We start from the raw sequence: 15,848 nt of genomic DNA, 5'->3' as shown, positions 1-15,848 counted from the left end.
ATTTCATTACTTTAATTCTAGAAGTTATGTCGTCATCCGTCACCTTGCGCACGACTTTCATCTGCATCAGAACAATATGATTATATTGTTACAGCAAATTATTAAAGCAGTAGAATAAATTAGTTTACGACTATGAAGACATGTGTAGACATATAATATAAAACGTTCTAATTTGGTATGAGTATTACGAAAGTATGTATTTTGTTTTCTATTAGGTAGTCTCTCCCTCTTCAAACACAAATTGTAAACTTGAATCAGAGAGCTTGTACTAAAGACTTGAAGTTCAGGTAGTTGCAACGGAAAAGAAATTAACTTTTTATTTTAGTCTTGTTCGGCATATTTAATTTAACCAACAAGGAGGAAGAAGAAATGCAGTAGTTTCTAAAAGGAGAAGAGAGACGACTCATTTTACAGAATAATTTGTTCTACTTCAGATAAACGTCTTGTGATGTTGGCCGAGGATCTGTAAACAGTGTACGGTATGTAGGGAAGAAATTTATTATTTGACATACAGGCTGTTTTCTTCTTTGTAAAATATAATTTATCGACAAAATTATTGTTAATACTACCGGGCATGACATTAATTTCTGTCGGAAATCACTCGTTTTGTAATTTCTCCCATGATTGAGGGGGCGAGGTTTTGTTACCCTAATGTTTTTAGAGTTTTGCTGTTTTATTTCGAGGCCTTGCAATTATCCTTGCAATTATCCTCTTGTACCAAAGAGGAGGATAACAAGAATTCATCAAGGAAATTGGAGACATGATATTTTGAGAAAGATCAACTGCTGTCTCACCACCTTATGGTGTCCCCTGGGTTGAATTACTTATTACCAGGGGTTGATGCTGCATATAGTTAGATATACCTTATTGGAACATACAGGAAGGAAATTATGCTCATGGGGTCCTATGTGTGGCAGCACCTAAGACTGACAGTATAGTCAGTAACTCAGAACTTTTCCCTAAGTATAGACCAATACTTCCTTTTTCCACTGGTGACAGTGGGAGCTTGAGTTGATGATCTCTGAAAGCTAGACCTAGTCATAATGATAATCCATATAGCAGGTGGTACAGACTGAGTGGTTGCCATATACTACAACCAATGGGGACAGTACAGCTTTGCGGCAATTTGCATGACTGACCAGCCTTATCCAGGATCATTTCTATTTATCCTGTATGGAGGGGGACATTGGGAAAGGTGCCTTAAACATAGCCCCACCCCCCTTAATCTAGCCTTGCTGGGGTATAGGCACCCCACCCCAATGAGGCCATCCATAATTTTAGTAGGAACTATGACAAAAAACAATAAAAGAATAACAACAAGGAAGGGGGCAGTGGGCCTCTCAGACCCAAAGACCTGCTGCTGCATCACTTTGTGACAGTGAGAGGAGTGAAGAGGGCTCTACTTAATTAAGGTGGTCTGTGGGAGGATTTTGGTTTCTGTATGTAGGTGTTCTATCAGGGTAGGTTTGGTTTATCAAGGGTGAATTGGTGAACTTGGTGAATTGATGAAATTTGTGAATTTGGTGAACTATCAGTAGTGTTAGTAGTAATGGTAATAATAATGATAGTAATAGTAATAATGATAATAACAATAATGGTAATAATCATGATAATGGTAGTGATAATGATAATTGTAAGTAAATAGTAATAATAGTGATGATAATAGTACTGATGACAATAACAATAATATTAATGATAATACTGATGGTGGTGATAGAAATAGTAAAAATGAAAATAGTGATAATGATAATGGCAATAAAATAATGATGGTAATATTAATAGTAATATGTATACACAAACATATATCAAAGGCTTTCCCAGTCTGACAAGGGAGATAGCCAAAAACAAAGCCATAAAGACCACTCTCACCCATTCCATCCCCACATTCTGCACTCCCATCCACTCTCCTCCCTCCCTCTTATCTTGGCTCCTGGATGATGGGTCATCCCTGCATCTTGCCCACTGCCCTCTGCCTGGGTCAGAAGCAGTGTCGCAAGACACAGCACATCCACAGCAAGGCTGCTTCATTAAATTGGCGACCCCCCTCTCTATTGCTTAGTGCATCAAATTATTTTTCACACAATCATAATAATAATAATAGCAATGATAATAATTATTTTATTTTCTCCCACATGTATACTATAGAAGTGAATGTCAGACTCATTCATATCAACAAGAAAATTATTGGAAAATTATGGTTTCATACAAAAAATAAAACTACTCATTTATTATGTGACAACTCTTACTGGCACAGAACAACTAACATGCATTTATAGATTGATATTGACCTAACTAGACATAACCTGACTTTCATGAACTAAGATAAGATAAGAGGGAGGGTGGAGGGGTGTGGAGTGTATTCAGGGATGGAATGGGTGGGAATGATTTTGTGCCTTTTTCTTTTTGGCTACCCCCCTTGTAAGGGGGAAAAAGCCTTGGTATATGTATGTATGTATTATTTATTCATTTATTTAATTTCAGACCATTTGCAATGTTTTGCTGGGGTAGCACAGCAAATGGAGAGCTGGGGTTAGGGGCACAAGAGGAAGAGCAAGTTATACTACCTCGTTTCAATAATTTTCAGGATACTTGGAACATTTGTGAAGGTAAAACAAGTAATATTTATGTCTGATTCAGTAGTTCAATCTTGTTTGTGAACTATTGACATTTTAATGTTACAGTAGGAAGAAAATGAAATTGTTCTGTAAAGACCTTATTTAAACCTCTGATTTTAACATAAGGAGAGCTGACAACCAGTGATTGCTCCTTTCCTCTTCTTATAAGCTAGTGACATACAGTCCCATACTTATACAACACAGAAAGGTCCAAAGTTTCCTCCTTGAAAGATTTAATGGAGGATCAGGGTCTGAACATTTGCTGATATATTTCTATTTTGTTATCATTAATGTGTGTTTTACATCATTTGAATTGAGTTTTTGTCAGTGTAATTGTTTAGAATTTGAACCTTCTGCAGTTGCTGCCGGCCTAACTCACACCTTGTTTCTGAATGAAGAAGGTCATGTATACTCCTGCGGAAGCAATGAACACGGGCAGTTGGGACGCACAGGGCTAACTACGAGACCTGGTGAGGAATATATTTCACATGTGCACATTTTTACATCATTTAGATAGCTTTAAATGAAAATTTTAGGATGGAATATCATGGGGTTTTACTAAATAGAGATACCTTGAAATTTGTTTTTGGAAGTACAGGATTAGAGGTATTGGTTGAGAACAAAAATACCTCTGTTGAGATCTTGTGCATTTGAAGAGGATACTCTCCACTCCCAAAAAGCTTGCCTACCTTACCTTCAAAATCAAACTCCTTTTCTTTTCAATTTAGTTTCACTCATAGTTTCACTCATTCACATCCATCTTTCTTCTCACATACTGCCAACATCCTTTTTGATTTCTCTCAGTCCAGATCAATCATTCAAAGACCTTATTACTAGGATTCTGGTTGTAGTCTTCCTCCTAAACCTCATTTTGTGAAAGTCAAGTAGATTATAATCACAGTTATGATTTGTCAGTACTTGAGATAGGAGAGATATTTGAAATTACAGTATTTAGGGTTGAAAGGATTGAGCCAAACTAATGACCACTTGCTTTTCAGCTTTGGTGGAGAGCTTAGAGGACTTCTGTGTCACATCAGTTGCTGTTGGAGATGAACATTCAGTTGCCTTGACCAAATGGGGACTTGTAAGTAACTGCATATTTTTTTCCTCTTTTCATTTCTTTAGTATAACAAAGAATGGACAGAGAGTAGTTTTCATCGAGGTTTACAACAGCATTTTTAACGTCAAGCCCTTCAGCCCTTATAGGTTTTTGGTCTGGCCAAAAAAAAATATGATGTTATTTAAATGAAGGTTATACTTAGGACAAGAACTTGAGAAATAGACTATCATGGAGAAAATCAGGACATAATGACTTAATTCAATTTTTGGTTGGAGCTAAAATAAGCAGTCATATAACTTACATTTGGATTAAGTATTCAGGGTTACATGTAGCAAGGAGTGGAGGAGTTAGAATAGAGGTAAGCTATAGGGCAAGGCAAGCAAGTAAATATTTGGGGGAGGGGGGGAATGAAAAGTCAATCAGTCAATATTCCAAAGACCCCATCCCCTTTCTGTGGGAAGTAGCCAGCCAAGGCATGCACCAGTGTATCATGAGAAATAGGTATCTAGGGGATGAACATAAAGAAAACATTGTAAAAAGGGATGATTGCAGGTATATATATATATATATATATATATATATATATATATATATATATATATATAAACATAATTTTTTATATATATATATATATATATATATATATATATATATATATATATATTTATGTATACACTTCAATGTGTATTTTTGTATGGAGTGTGTGTAATGCCTGGCACTTGTTATTGCAGATTTATACTTGGGGTGGGAATGGGTTCGGACAGCTTGGTTTGAACAGTTATGAAGCTCAGGAACACAGTGCCAAGCTGGTCAAGACCATTGCTCAGAAACAGGTCATCCAAATTGCCTGTGGTTCACATCATGTCTTGGCTCTCACACGAGGTGAGTGTCTTTAGGCATTGTTGATCCATGGTAGTGTGAATAGATATTTTGTCATGGAACTGTCATTTACATAAATCAGTGGTCTCTCTCAGTCCTCTCATGGGTCTTCAGGAGATGTCAACCTATTAAGTGCTTAGAAATATGGGCAACTGTGGACAATCTTGTTACAAGAAAAATGTTTCTTCAGATCCAGCTTGCAGTTATAGTTCTTGTAGAATACTTTTTGTAGTGATTTACACGGGTCAAAATATATTAGAAATAAATGTTTTGCAGATGGTGAGTTGTATGCTTGGGGACTCAACAATCATGGTCAGCTAGGTTTGGGGCAGCAGGGAAAGCACATCCTGCTTCCCACTCAGGTGAAGGTCGTTGTAGGATGCCCAGTTGTCCAGGTGGCAGCAGGTGGTCAGCATTCAGCCATTACTACCCAGGCAGGCTTTCTCCTCACTTGGGGATCAAATAAATATGGTCAGCTGGGAGTGTCACCAGAAATAAAGGCCACAAGGTAAATGTTGGTCTTTTGTGTACATATTTGTGTTGCTGCTCCATCGTCTCCCTCATGTAGATAATGATATATAATGATAATAATTGTTCCCCTGAGTTTGGCTGACTGGAAACCCATAGCTCCATAATGTATAGCAGTGGTCTGTGGATCCTCCCATAGATCTCTCTGGAAAAAAATATTGGACTCTTCTCAGTGTTGTATTAGTGTGGAACATTTTCTGTTACAGTGGTAGGAGGGGAGCAGTTACTGGTTGCTAGCCCTTCATATATGAGAAGATGGAGGAGATACAGATGAAGTTGATAGAGGACTTAGGTGCAATCCAGAAACCTAATGTCAGACCCTCCAATCCATTGGTACACTCCCTTCCTCTGGACACACATTGAATAATCTCACCAGTTATTGCTTTGCAATTACTCCCACCCTCTCACCCTTGTCAGACATTTCACATGATGCCCACCCAACCCAGATGCCTCACCAGCTTTCATCTCTTTCAATGTTACTTTTGTCTCCTCTTTTTCTATAGCCATATCATTCTCCTCTCCCATTCACATTCATTCTCCAAGCATCTCCTACTGCTACAATCAAAGCCTCGCTGGCTTCCTTTACTCATCATCCTCTCACCACCTTTTCCTCTCAGGCTTTTTTCACTCATTTCACTTTCTTCCAAAACATCATATTCTTTCCAAAATCCTTAGTCAAATAACTATGCCATCTTGTATGTGCTCTTCTCTTGGCCTCCCTCACCTTGCGTTTTGTTTCCACCTTATATATGTCTCATGTGCATACTTGTTTCTTCTTTGTAAGCTTACTGGGTAAATCCAATTTGGTAAATATGCATCTTTACTAACTGGGTTATGCTTGCTGTTGGAGCGGGTTAGAGTGTTACTTGTGGTGAAGGTCAAGGTGACAGTAGTTCAAACCCAGTGAGTTGGACCAGTCATGGTTCATTATATTCTATGCTACAAAGCCCTCTATAAGGGGCACTGTCCTAGCCTTCTGATAGGGAGAGTTTGTGATCTTCAACCGAATTATCATTATCAATCACTAAACTGGGAGTGAGGTGGGTAGACTGAGTTGGTGTGGGTGGAAGGGCACTGGATGCAAGAGGAGTGTCTGTTGAAGAGGCAGGATGGAGTGTAGGGGCTGGTGGGAGTGAGTGGAGAGAGATTGTCAGTGGATAGGGGAATGACATGGCATGAAGGGATATTTTTTTGTCTCTATAGATTTTTTGAGTGGATGAAGAAAGGAGTCACTTTATAATTAAGCAGTGGGGGTGAACTTTCATCCATGAAGTGCTAGGATGAGAGGGGCAGTGAATGGGTTTTGGTGAGTGTGAGATAGATGTATACTTTGAATTGCCTCCCAACCACTAGCCTTATAAGGGGAAGAATGCCCTTTGGTATGTATGTATGATTGTATGTTCCAAACCATACAATGGAGCTGCAAATTTTCAGTCAGTGAAACTTGAGGCAACAGTTGATTGGTTGATATACTAAACTCTCTTACTCTTCTTGCAACATCCACACACCTTCATACAGAAATGGCCTAGGGAAATAATATCTTAATCTCTTGCTGTGATGGAATATGGTAGTTTTGCAAAAGTTTAATTTGTGTCATGACCAAAAAACTTATGAAGTTATTTGTATTACAAACCTTAATTACCAAACTTAATTGAACATATATCCATCTATCTTTATACTAAAGGCTTTTTCTCCCTTACAAGGGAGATAGCCAAGTTAAAAGGTAAGTTGCCTTTAATTGAATATCAAGTGTATAAAATTTTGTATCAGCTGCTTAGGGGTAGGAATAGCAAGAAAAGCAGTTTTTATGAAAATTGGGTTAAAATTTTTTGCTGTGACAGTTTCAGGCCCTTACTAGTTCCAAACCTTGCGACATACTCTGAAGCAGTTCGTTATGTCTCCTGTGGGGGAAACCACACAGCTGTCCTGGACTCCAATGGCAAGGTATGATTGACAATTAATTTAGCTTAGGTGTGTGTATTTATTTACCTAATTGTATCTACTTATTGTTATATAGAGGAAAGGAGCAATGCTTGTTTGGTTACATCTCCCATTCTCTAATTTTTTTTTATCATGCCTCAAATTCAAATACAGTTCTAATGTAATCTATATCCTCAATTTCCATTTATCTTATTTAGATTTGAACTCATGTCTTGTTTGAGCTTGGGCTACCTCACTTCCTAAGCTATTCCAAGTATCTACGCATTTATATGATAAACTGTATTTCTTCATATCTTTTAGACTTGTGATCTTTCTTAATTTGCTCTCATGACATCTTCGAGCCCTCTCATCTTTAATTAGGAGATCTCTTCTGTCAATTCAATTTATCCCCATTAGTGACCTGAGTACTGTAATCATATCACCTCTTTCTCTTTGATTTTTCAAAGTTGGCAGACCTAGCGTTATTAGTCTTTCCTCATGTGGTTTATCTGACAGGCTGGGGATCAGTTTGGTTGCTGCCCTTTGTATTCACTTTATCTTGTTATCTCCTCCACTCTTTGTGAGGACCATACTACTCATGCATATTCCAGTCTTGGATGGATCATGGTTTCAATGAGTTTTTTCATTATCTCTTTATCCATATAGTGAAATACCACTTTAATCATCTGCAATAGTCCATATGTCTCTCCCACAATCCTGCTGATATATCTGTCAGGTGACAGGTTGTCTTTCATCAAGACACAAGTTTTTCTCCTGTTTTGTTTTTGTAATCTGTTCACTTCCCAAGGAATGGTTTAAGGATGGTCTTTTTCCACTATTGCCCATTCCCAGTACTTTGAATTTTTTTTTATATTTAACTTCTTTTCCCATTCTTGTGTATGTGTGCATGTATGTGCACATGCAAGCACATGTGTATTTACCTAGTTATATGGGAAGAGAGCTATGCTTGTAGTGACCCATCTGTGTATCTTTCAGCATCTAGTTTCTTCTTAAATTTTTGTAGTTTTTGCACAGGGTTGCCTCATGCAATTTGTTCCAGATAGCTACCACTCTGTGGGAAACTATTCTTTTTCAGATATCTTTTTGAGTTTCTTTTCATGTCCTCTTGTTTTTCTCTTATCCCACTTTAATAAATCTTCTCTGTTGAGGACTTCCATCCCTTTCATAATTCTGTAAATGGCCAGTAGATCTCCTATTTCTCCTCTTTGTTCCAGGGTTGGTAGGTTCCAGTTTGGACAGTATTTGTTCGTATGTCAATTTAGAGTGCAATTTAGAGTGTTGGTGCCATCTTTGTCATTGCTCTTTGGATTCTTTCTAATTTCTTTATATTCTTTTTTGTATTGGGTGTCCATAATGTCGCAGTGTCTTGGTCTTATCAGTGTGACTAATATTTTCTTTACCATTTCCTCATTGAAGTAGTTAAAGGCCACTTTCATTGATCTTAGTAAATTGAAGGTTTCTCTTACTATTTTGTTGATAGGCTTGTCTGGTGACATGTCTTTGCTGATATATAATTACTCCTAGGTCCCTTTCTGAGTTAACTTTTTTTTACTTCCTTTGTGCCAATTTTATATTGCCCTGATATTCTATTTTTACATTTTTCCAAACTCCATTATACTACATTTCTTGATGTTTGAAGTTCACTTACCACTTTTGACTTCATTCCCAGACTTTATCCAGGTCTTTCTGTGTCACAGTCTTCCTCTGTAATTACTTTCTTTAGCAGTTTTGTGTCATCTGCAAAGAAGTTCATATAATATTCCACACCTTCATCCATGTCATTTATATGTATGGCAAGCATTATCGGAGCCAATACAGAACCTTGTGGGATTTCACTTATCATTACTTCCCAAGTTGAGTTTTTTTCTCAAAATACCACCCTAATTTTTCTCCCATTCAAGAAATCTTCCATCCATTTCAATAACTTTCCTTGTACACCACCTATTATTTCAATTTTTCATAGTAGCTTTTTGTTTGGTACATATATATACATATACATATACCAAGGCTTTTTCCCCCCTTACAAGGGGGTACTTTATCAAATACTTTTTGTAAATCTAGGAAACACAATCAGCCAATCCATCACTTTCTTGTATTATTTCTATTAGCCTTGAGTAAAGGCAAATCAAGTTAGTGGCACATGATCATCTGTGTCTAAAGCCAAATTGTTTTGGATTCAGATGGAGAAATGATAATGGAAGAGAAGGCAGTAAGAGGAAGATGGGCAGAGTATTTTTGGGAGTTGCTAAATGTGAAAGAGGATAGGGAGGGGAAGGTAGTTGCAGTGGGAAGCGTTAAGAAAATGACTGATGAGTGAGGAAAATGGAGAAATAAGGAAAGATGGGTTGAAGGCAGTTGTTAAGATGATGAGAGCAGGTAAGGCACATGGGTTGGATGGATGCCATGCAGTATGTCTGAAAAAGGAGGTACAGTTATGGTGCACTGGTTGGTGAGGTTATTTAATGTTTGTTTAAGAGAGGATAGAGTGCTGGGGGACTGGAGGAGTGCCTGTATAATTCCACTTTACAAGGGAAAAGGGGACAAGTGTGAGTGTAGTAGTTTCAGAGGTATCAGCTTATTAAGTGTAGTTGGGAAGACTTATGGGAGGATCTTGATTGAGAGGATTAGGAGAGGAACAGAGGGAGTAATTGGTGAGGAACAGTGTGGGTTTAGGACAGGTAGGGGTTGCGTAGATTAGATTTTTGTGGTAAGACAGATATATGAGAAAGCTATAGGAAAAGGTAAGGATGTCTTTTGGGCTTTTATGGATTTGGAAAAGGCTTATGAGTGTAGTCAGGAAAGCACTGTGGGAGTTATTGCAGATATATAGGATAGGAGGAAAGCTTTTAGGAGCTGTCGAGAGTTTTTACAAGAGTAGTAGAGCATGTGTTAGGTTAGAAATGGAGAGAGTGAGTGGTTTGAGGTAAAGGTGGGACTTCGTCAGAGATGTGTTATGTCACCCTGGCTGTTCAATTTATACATAAATGGGGTGGTGCGAGAGGTAAATGCAAGGGTAGTGGGTCAGGGATTAGAGATGGTTGAAGAAAATGGAGAAAAGTGGGAAATAAGCCAGCTGTTGTTTGCTGATGACACTGTGCTTGTGGCAGGATCAGGAGAGGGATTGAGGAAGTTAGTGACAGAGTTTGGGAGAGTGTGCGAAAGAAATAAGTTGAAGATAAATGTGGGTAAAAGTAAGGTGATGAGATGTACATGGGGAGAAAGTGGCAGCAGACTGGAAGTGAGTATTAAAGGAGAGAGACTGGAGGAAGTGGATAGTTTTAGGTACTTGGGGGTGAATATGGCAGGGAGGAGTGGAGGTGGAGGTAGAATGTAGATTGAGAGAAGCAAGTAAATGCCTTGGTGGATTAAAAAGTGTAATGAGAAATAAGACATTTGGGAATGGATGCTAAGAGGAGATTGTATGAAGGAGTGATTGTGTCAACAGCACTGTATGGGGCAGAAACATGTTACATAAGAGAGGAAGAGTTTGAATGTGTTTGAGATGAGGTGCCTGAGAAGTATGATAGGGGTTACTAGGCGGATAGAGTGAGAAATGAGGAGGTGAGGAGGAGAATGGGGATGGAAAGGGAGTTGGGAGATAGGGTTGATGAAAGAGTATTAGGATGGTTTGGACACATGGAAAGAATGAGTGAAGAAAGATTAGCAGAAGAGGTGTGGAAAGCAGAGGTGGATGAAATAAACATGAGGGGTTGACCTAGGATGAGATGGATGGATGGGGTAAAAGGGGCATTGGGAAAGAGGAGAATGTCTGTTGAGGAAGGATGGGAGAGGACAGAAGACAGTTGAATGGAGAAAGGTTGTGTATGGATGATGCTGTGATGCATGAGGTGGAATGGGTGGGGGGATGGAGGGTGAGGGAGGTGTGAGAAATAATCTGACGCAGCCTGGAGGGATTTCTCCCCGTCTTCTTCTTTTCTACATGAGGGGACGGAGAGGGTGGAGGGTTGTTGATTTAATGAAGCAGCCTTGCTGTGGATGTGCTGTGTGTTGTGGCACTGCTTCTGACTCAGGGCATTGGGCAAGACATCTTTTTCATATTTTCTCTTTTCATCTCTGCACACTTTTACATATTCATTTCTATAACTAGTATATATTTTCCAATTTTCAGGTCTTTTGTGTTTTTTCCATTTTATCCATGCTTTATCTCTTTTGTCTTTTAACTCCCTACATTTTTTGGTTTTGTCTTGGGACATACTTTTCCACTACTTCTTTATCAATTTTTGTCAAAATAGTCCATTTCTCTTCTACTGTTGTTTCCTCCTTGTGTATTCTTTCCCAGTCTGCTTTTTTGAAAGAATTCTCTTAATTTATCAATTTTTTTTTATTCATTAATCTTCCCTTTCTATATTGTTCATTTTTTTCATGTGTTTTTCCTCATTTAGTTCCAGTTCAACCAATATGTGGTCACTTTTACTTATTGGTGTCTTATATTCAATCTTGTCTATTTCAGGTTCTGATGTGATTATTAGGTCCAGTCTTGATGGTTCTTCCTCATTTCTATACCTAGTATTCTCTTGAATCCATTGTGTCATTGTATGTTCTATAATCATATCAAGTAGTACATTTCCCCATAGGTTGTCTCCATCTTTCACTGTCATCTCTTCCCAGCAGATTTCTTTACAATTAAAGTCCCCCATTATAACTATTCTTCCTCCATCTTCCATTATCTTATTTAATGTTATCCTTGTGTCTTCTAACATACTTTTGTGTTCTTTCTCTTCCCATGAAGCCGTTTTAGGAGGCACATAATTTACTACAAACTTTCTGCTCTTCCCATCCCTGTCCTCCACTTCCATCATAATCATCTCTACTCTATTCTTTCAATATGTGACATTCCTCACATTTATATCCTTCTTAGTCAGGAACATAACTCCACCTGCTTGTTTTACCTCTCTGCTTCTAATCCAATAATTATATGCACCATGTCCTACACTGTTAGGTGGTAGTGGATCTTTCAATTTTGTCTCTACAATTCCAATTATGTCCAGTTCTTTTTCCTTCAGGTAATCATTCAGTTCATTCAAGCTTCAAGCCTGTTATTATATTTGTATATTTATATTTATTTATGCTATGAACCATTTCTTCACTTTCATATCCACTACTCTCCAATAGAACTTCTCTTTTTCTGACTGTTTTTTTTCTCGTTTTTTTCCTTAGCTTCTAGTCTTTTTGTTTTCTCATTCTCTCTTTCCTCTTTATTAATTTCTCTTTTTATCCATACCTATTTATATTGTTCACTGCCTGCTAGTTTCCGTTTTTGCTAAGATATTCTCTACTGTCGTCTGTGACCTGAATTTGATCTTAATTGGTCTGGTCTTATCTGTCCATCCTCTTGAACTACTTCTAATATATTTTTACCTTTTCCTTCTCCTCTTTTACTCTTGTGGTCCTATATAGATTATACTTCTCTTCCACCCCTAATATAATTATACATTTCTTTTTGTCTGCTAAGTCTCTTACTATATATTCCTGTTCTCTCATCACTTTAATAATTGTGTCCTTAGTTTGTTCTTTCATCTGTTGTTTCACTATATCTGTAAATACAACTTTGTTATTTTCTTGGACTTTTGTTCAACCCTGTGCTTCGTTTGCTATGGACTCTTTATTTTCTTTATTATTCTTCTTTAATTCCTCATTCCCATCTTTTACTTCTTTTAACTGTTTTTTTAATTCTCCTATTTCTGTAGTTAGGTTTTGGTTCTCCTTCTTTAGTTCTTCCAATTTATCAACTCTTTCCATTATCCGTGTAAGTTGGCTGAACCTAGCCTCCCAATGTTTGGTCATTTTCTCTTAGTTTTTCCTCGAGACTTGCTAATTGGGGGAGGTTGGCATCCCCCCTCATTAAATCCATGGAAATTATTATCTCCACTTTCTATCGTGCTGTTCTTTTCTATATTTCTAAACTTAATGCTTTTACTGATATTTAATGCTTTTATTGATATTTTCGACTTCACCTGCATCGTCTGCAGCTCTCTTGTTGACATTTCTCCTGATGTCCGGGGGAACCCGTTCGTCACCTTTCTCATTTCCTTCCATTTCCCTCAGTAATCCCTCTCTTTCTCCTTTTTCTTCACCTTCCCACTACACCATGAGCTTTCCCCTTCCCTATTAATACAAGAAAGGTACTCCCTCATTGTTGAGATTGATGAATCTTAAAGTTTTCTTGGAGTTCCAAACTTCGTTGTCACTTTGACCGACGTGTGTGTGTGTGTATATATATATGTATATCACACAGAGAACCCACTGTCAGAGTGAAAGAAAAACTTGGGAGAATGCTAACTTCTGTATTTTGGCTGCCAACAGCAGCCTTCTTCAGGAAAGTACTTTCCTGAAAGTGGCTGGAGTTGGTAGCAGAAATGGAGAAGTTAGCATTCTCTCAAGTTTTTATTTCTCCTTGACAGAAAGTTCTATGTGTGTTTTACAGATGTGTTATTACATTTTTCTCTAGTGAATCTATGTATATGTATATATTGATATGAGTATATATATTGACAGGTTTGGACATTTGGTCATGGCCGATATGGTGAGTTAGGACATGGCTCATATACCTCCAGCTGTATTCCCAGGACTGTTTTAGACTTGGTTGGGTCTAAAGTAACACAAGTGGCGTGTGGCTTATACCACACTGTTGTCTACATTCCATCACAAGTAAATATCAGATTAATTCTTTTACATTAGAATGCAATTTTAATTTATAGAATGGTTTGTGTTGTGATAAATTTACTGATAGAGAACACTCCTATAAAAACAGTGGTTCTCAAACTTTTTCTTATTGAGTACCACTTGGAGGTCTAGCACCATTGATGTGTACCACCTGGCTCCAGAAAAACACATTTCAATTGGATATAAATGTTTTCATAAGTAGAACACAAATGAACCAACAACAAAGAACACTGTTTATTAAATGTTGATGCAAGGGATGTAAAGAAAAGAAACACAAAATAAATTTTTACTTTACAAAGTGATAAAACATGTACACTTTCATAGTTTGGGGCAGGTGGTGAACTGGCTGTGTCAATGGGCTGCTGTGTGATGCATTTTCAGTTGTTGGCCATCAAGTTGCCTCTGAAAATTGCACATAACCCGAAAGTCTTCATGTACCACCTGTAAGGCCCACAGTTTTGGAACCACTGTATTTGAATTATCACAATAGAGCTTCTTGGGAAGTATTTATGAATTGTATACTGTGATGTGGAGTATAAAATTTATAGGGTCAGGTATACTGCTTTGGTCAAGGCCTGTCTGGACAGCTGGGAATTGTAACACCAAGAAACAGCAACGTACCTCAAGTGGTAGCAGGACCTTGGCTTTCGCCGCGTGGTGTCAGCGTCCTAGGCCAGCGAGAAGAGCAAGAAGAACAGTACTATGTTAGACAGGTTAGATATCTTGACACTTCATGTATAGCAAAATGGGTCAATGTCTAAATTTTAGGCGAGAGTGGGTGTGAAGCATCTTGTTATTCAGGCTCCTTGCCAAAATTGAATAAAATTGTATGGCATTTGCCAGTATAAATTTATGTAACTGATTGTCCATTACCATGGTGATGTGGTGATCACTTTTATATCCTTTACCATCCCTCCTGTCTACATTATTCCATTGTTTCTTCATGGAGAGAGCTGAGAAAGACCCTGAAAACTATTGATGAATACTTGCAGGTTCTGAATCTGAGGAACTTTCTTTACTTCAAGATTGAATGATGACTAGTCCACAGTATTAGGTTTCTTAGGTGTTAGCCTTGTTTTGTGTGATCTCACTTTCTTGTGATGTGATTATTATGAGTCATAATCTACCTATATACCAAAGGCTTTTTCCCCATTATAAGGGATGTAGCCAGTCACAGCAAGCACCCACTCTCATCCATTCCACTCCCCTCCACCACCCTTGTTTCCCTCTCCTTTTAATAATAGTGTGAAATGAAATATTGAATATAGAGAAATATTTGCTTCTATTAAGTAAGATAATTATATTGCTACACACAGGTCTTTGCAGGAGGAAACACATGTTTTGTTAAAAGCTGTAGGGACCAGGAAGAGAGGTTCCCAGACTTTTGTCTTCAGTCACAGTTAGTGAGACCGTTAATTGTACAGCCAGAGAAAATTGACGAAATGCTGGGTGTTGGAGAAGAGGATATGATCGATGATGATCTCTTCTGGTGAGTTTAACATGGTTTTGAGCTCTCACTAAGGGTTTTTCAGAAGTTCACAATTGTGCTGTTGCCTTGAGTTTCACAGGTTGGAAACCCACTGCCCCACATTGGCTGACAACCATCCTGGGACCCACTTTGGACTGTATTTACCTAGTTGTATTATACAGGAAGAGAGCTATGCTCGTAGTGACCTGTCTTAGTATCTTTCAGCATCTAGTTTGTTCTTAAATTCTTGTACAGTGGTACCTCTACTTACAAAAGGCTCTACATACGAAATTTTCAGGTTACAAAACACTTCTTTGGAAAAATATTGCCTCTTGTTACGAAAGAAATTTCAGGATACGAAAGGCGAAAATTTCAAAATACGCGCTGCTACTCACAGCTCCCAGAGTCCACCGAACGTAAACAAGTTGTAGCATCCTGTATCTTGGTTTGAAAGTGGCGCGTCCGAGCTGCTCTGCCATTGGCTATTGCCCAGCATCTTCCTGGCATCCCATTGGCTAGGAGGGACCTCTGTGTGTATGTGCGTATACCCAGAATCCTCTTCGTTTTCTCGTCGGCCCATGAGGATCACCGAAGCCTCAGTCTCACACTATCGAAATTCAGTAAAGCACAAAGTGTTCAGACAGTTTTTCATCAGCTTTTGTTAGTGTTTATT

The 15,848-nt window shown here is 38.1% G+C and overlaps 1 protein-coding gene across 2 annotated transcripts in view; it reads left to right on the top strand.

Moving 5' to 3' along the window:
- Positions 1–241: 241 nt before the first annotated feature.
- Positions 242–15,848, top strand: part of Herc4 (HECT and RLD domain containing E3 ubiquitin ligase 4) — a 53,076-nt gene continuing 37,469 nt past the window's right edge. Inside the window, exons 1-11 of one of the 2 annotated variants that reach the window (XM_076186824.1) lie at positions 252–287; positions 435–479; positions 2,482–2,606; positions 2,975–3,085; positions 3,614–3,699; positions 4,407–4,557; positions 4,831–5,062; positions 6,924–7,026; positions 13,540–13,692; positions 14,256–14,420; positions 15,024–15,196. In XM_076186824.1, coding sequence (XP_076042939.1) covers positions 2,492–2,606; positions 2,975–3,085; positions 3,614–3,699; positions 4,407–4,557; positions 4,831–5,062; positions 6,924–7,026; positions 13,540–13,692; positions 14,256–14,420; positions 15,024–15,196 — 1,289 coding nt within the window. In that variant the 5' untranslated portion in view covers positions 252–287; positions 435–479; positions 2,482–2,491. Of the gene's footprint in view, positions 480–2,481; positions 2,607–2,974; positions 3,086–3,613; positions 3,700–4,406; positions 4,558–4,830; positions 5,063–6,923; positions 7,027–13,539; positions 13,693–14,255; positions 14,421–15,023; positions 15,197–15,848 lie in introns of both variants that reach the window. The other variant, XM_076186825.1, reaches the window with a different exon arrangement.

The sequence above is a fragment of the Oratosquilla oratoria genome, chromosome 6, assembly GCF_046742065.1.
Source record: "Oratosquilla oratoria isolate Oo_2021 chromosome 6, ASM4674206v1, whole genome shotgun sequence".
Taxonomy (NCBI): Eukaryota; Metazoa; Arthropoda; class Malacostraca; order Stomatopoda; family Squillidae; genus Oratosquilla; species Oratosquilla oratoria.
The sequence above is the reverse complement of the archived record's forward strand: the minus strand, read 5'-3'. Positions and strand labels throughout refer to the sequence as shown.